This window comes from Lolium perenne, chromosome 2 (assembly GCF_019359855.2).
Source record: "Lolium perenne isolate Kyuss_39 chromosome 2, Kyuss_2.0, whole genome shotgun sequence".
Classification (NCBI taxonomy): domain Eukaryota; kingdom Viridiplantae; phylum Streptophyta; class Magnoliopsida; order Poales; family Poaceae; genus Lolium; species Lolium perenne.
The window spans coordinates 15,669,852-15,673,539 of record NC_067245.2 but is presented as its reverse complement, the minus strand read 5'-3'; the positions used below and the strand labels follow the sequence as shown (position 1 = coordinate 15,673,539).

General features: G+C 54.9%; 1 protein-coding gene across 1 annotated transcript; it reads right to left on the bottom strand.

Annotated features, from left to right (window-relative positions):
• Window positions 1-1,175: 1,175 nt before the first annotated feature.
• On the bottom strand, window positions 1,176-2,770 carry LOC127331287 (FBD-associated F-box protein At4g10400-like). The gene has a single exon (XM_051357393.2). It carries the CDS (start codon window positions 2,766-2,768, stop codon window positions 1,308-1,310), a length of 1,461 nt encoding a protein of 486 aa, XP_051213353.1. The 5' UTR covers window positions 2,769-2,770; the 3' UTR covers window positions 1,176-1,307.
• Window positions 2,771-3,688: the final 918 nt, after the last annotated feature.

The window sequence follows — 3,688 nt, the reverse complement described above, 5'->3', positions numbered from 1 at the left end:
GGGGGGGGGGGGAAACCCCACCGCTTGTTATATTCCACGAAAGTAGCCTGGCAGGCCCATGTTCTTACAAACGGATTGGAGAAATACAGGGGGATACAGGAGGAGAAGACGACAAAAATAAGGACCAAAAAAATTACACAAGAAACATGGGAACACAGGGGGAAGGGGGAGGTTCGCAGATGGAGCCAACCGAAACCCCTCGGAGGCAAGCACCTCAAAGGGCAGTCACTACGACCTGGCTGGGCGAGCGAACGGCGACGACGAAGACCTGCAGCACCGAGACCAGACACAGTCGAAAGGCATCGGATAGCCGATACTGGGGCGACGACACCGGTGTGCCGACCCCGTGGTCGAAGGGCGACGCAGAATCGAGTCACGCCAGAAGCACAAACCAGACAAAGTCGCAACCAGACGCCACCTTGAGAACCTCAAGTCGACCGCTAGACGAGGATCTCCGGTGAGAACCACACCGCAGGCAGGCAAACCACGGGAGCAGGTAGTGGAATACGTGGACACCAGCAGAAGCACACGAAGGAGCGTCCCGGCATGGTCGAAGGGCGTCGGATAGCCGAGTCCATGCGGCGACACCGGTGTGCCGCCGGCCTTGCCGAAGGCGTTGTGCCGCCGAGACCAAACACAGTCGAAGGGTGTCGGAACTCTCAAATCCTGAACAGGACAGATCATCTACTTTGAATGTAGTAGCGGACATAACGTTTGATCAGTCTACATCAAGAATTCAAGGTTAGGAAGAGTAATAGGGAGGACAAACTCACAACCGGGATGCCCATAAGATTGCAAGCAGTGTTTCTTGTAATGTTGGTGTGTGTCTAGGCAATCTTCCTTCCTACGGGTTTGAAAATGCTTTGAAAGATTGTAACCAAGCTTCTACTTCTAATAATTAATTAATAGATACATATACACCATTCTAAAAAGAATGATAAGCATCGAGGATGGTAGAAATATATTATCAGACAAAACAAAAAAAGGTGACCATTTCGACTTGTTCAAGTGCTCCTGCTTGGAAAATATACTGTAGAAGCTTGGTTTGACGGTGGAAAATGACACATTAATTGCAACAGCCATTAGTATTACTTTCATTAAATCTTCTGCCAAATAAAAACCGATTGTTTTTCAAACTCATCAACTTACTAATAGTGGTAGTTTTGGCAATGCTCTTTGCAACTCATGTAGAATCACGGGAAATAAAATTTCGATGACCTTACAACTATCAGATTCAGTTTCGACTCTGTAAGAACTGAATTTTACGGAGAAATAACAAAGCAACAGCATAAGTTTTGTGTTTCCATCTAGTTACAAGTTACTGTGGTGCGGCGATTGAAACGCCAGGATCTGAACTCCCGTACAATCTCCTCCATCTGTGGGGAGAGTTTATCAGATAAGGTCACCGAGAAATCCTGCAAAGCAGTGGCTTTGGAAAGCAGAAACTTTGCAAGTATCCTGTCGAGGGCATGTCCACTGTACTTGGCAATGGTGATCCTTTTCAGGCTACGGCCCAAGCAGGGGATGCTCATCCGCCACAGGCTCTTGGTCAGCGAGCTATAGTCGAGGTTCTCGTCCACGCAGTTCCCCGGTTCAGCTTCCGATTCTGACTCCTCGTCGTCAGAGTAGTAGTAAGGTTTCTTCTTCTTTGGCGGCTGGGGTACCTCAGGAACCAGGGTCAACACTTCGAGGTTCTTGGTGTTGGCGAGCAGGACCGCGACGGACTTGACGACATGGTCGGCGCCCAGGAACCCCTCGAGGACCAGCTGCCTGAGATGGCGGGTCACGGCTATGAACTCGCTGCTGAAGTGTGCCATTGATGGGCGCAGGGCGAGGTGGAGGTAGGACAGCTTCGTGCACCGGCCGATGAGCTCCGTGAGTGGAGCAGCTTCCTTTTTCTCTTTGCCGGTGAGGTCCTCGCAGAGATCGATGGTTACCGCCGTCAGCTCGGCGTAGTTTGCGATCGAGAATAGAGAGGAATCTCGAGGAAGGCTGCCTTTGTACTGCAGCGACCGCAGGCGCCGGGTGTGCAGCACCACGCGCCTGGCGTTGTGGCAGCAGACCAAGGCGAAGCTCCGCAGTTGGGCGCTGGTCACCGTCACCTCCGTGGCGGTCGGGCACTCCTCCAGCGTGAGGTCGGCGAGCCGCGGGCAGCTCGAGAGCAGCTGCTGCAGCGCCCCGTCCGGCGCCATGATCCGCCTGAGGTAGAGCGTCTCCAGCGACGCCACGACGACGCCTCCCCGGGGCGGGTCGAGCGTCCAGTTGGTGAGGCGCAGGCGGCGGAGCGTGCCGCACCGGAACAGCTGGCGCGGCGTCCGGTAGAACCTGCCCCTGACATCGCGGTCGAAGTCGGCCGAGGCCTTCTCGGATCGGCCGAAGGGGCAGAGCGTGCGGTTGGAGTAATGCCGGTACCGTAGCTCGACGTCGACCTCCTCGGCGCCGGAGGAGGCGGCGATGACGATCCACTGGACGAGCAAGTCAGGCGGCGCATTGAGCGCGCGGATCCGGAAGACGCGGATCGGCGTCGCCGGGGCCTTGGACATGATCGCGCCCGTCACCTGCGTGTCGAAGCAAACCGGCTTGCCGTTGCGCCGAGGGCGGATCTTGCCGTCGACGAGGTCCACGACGGGAACGGCGGCAGAGACGAGGCGCCACCGGCTGGAGAGCACGGAGGCGCGCGCCGCCTCGTTGGACTCGAGGTGGGAGAGGATGCCCGCGAGCGCCTTGTCCGGGAGGGCGCTCAGGCGGTCTCTGCCGTGCACCACCATCGTCGTTTACCTAGGGTTGACGAGATGAGAGATGAGAGATGAGAGATGAGAGATGAGAATATGCTTGCTCAATTTGCGTGTTTATGGTTTTTTTTTTTTTTTTTTTGCGTGTGTGTGTTTATGGTTGCTGCCTGCTCGACGAGCAGTTGAAGATATCTATACCTAATAATAAAGGGAGAAGCGTTTCCGTGGTTTGGTCCGTCACTTTGCGCTTTCGTCCATCGGTGAGTGCGCCTTCGTATCGGTGTGGTTTGTTTCGTTTCCTACGTCGCTCGCAACGTTTTGTTCCTAGAGTCAGAAGCGTAGCGGACCACATGAGCCCGAGCCGTTCACGTCAGAATCGTAACCGGAGAGGATTATTCTCCTGCTGCACCTACACGCGCCGATTGAATCGTAACAAGCAAGGATCCTTATCCCTGTCCTCTCCCTACCAATGCAATCTATTTATACTGCAAGCCGCTGTCGACGTCGCCTCAAGCCCTTAAAACGGCCGACCCAGTACAATGGACAGGGCGCTCAGGGTTCTCCAGGCCGGCTCTTAGCAGCGGCAGCGAAGATCATGACAGAACCCCGGTGCGCCTCCTATGCGTTGGACTGGTAGCAGGCTGCTCATGCCCGGCTCCGTCGTGGCATCCGATGTACTGTACATGCATACGGCGTCGTGCATAGCGCCAAAGGTGGCGTGCATGTCACACGTCTCGACGGCGTTAAGCTGGCCAGGGGCAAGATTAGCTAGCACTCCACAGCATGAAGGACGTCGTAAAGTATCGTTGGATCGATATGCCTAGATACACCTGAGAGATCGTATCAAACTGGAAGCATTGAGTATCCTGCTCCGACAGGAACTTTCCTCGGACCACGCGCCTGTGGGATGGCCGATATATATATGGACTCAGTTTTCGCAGGTATATTCAGGCGGA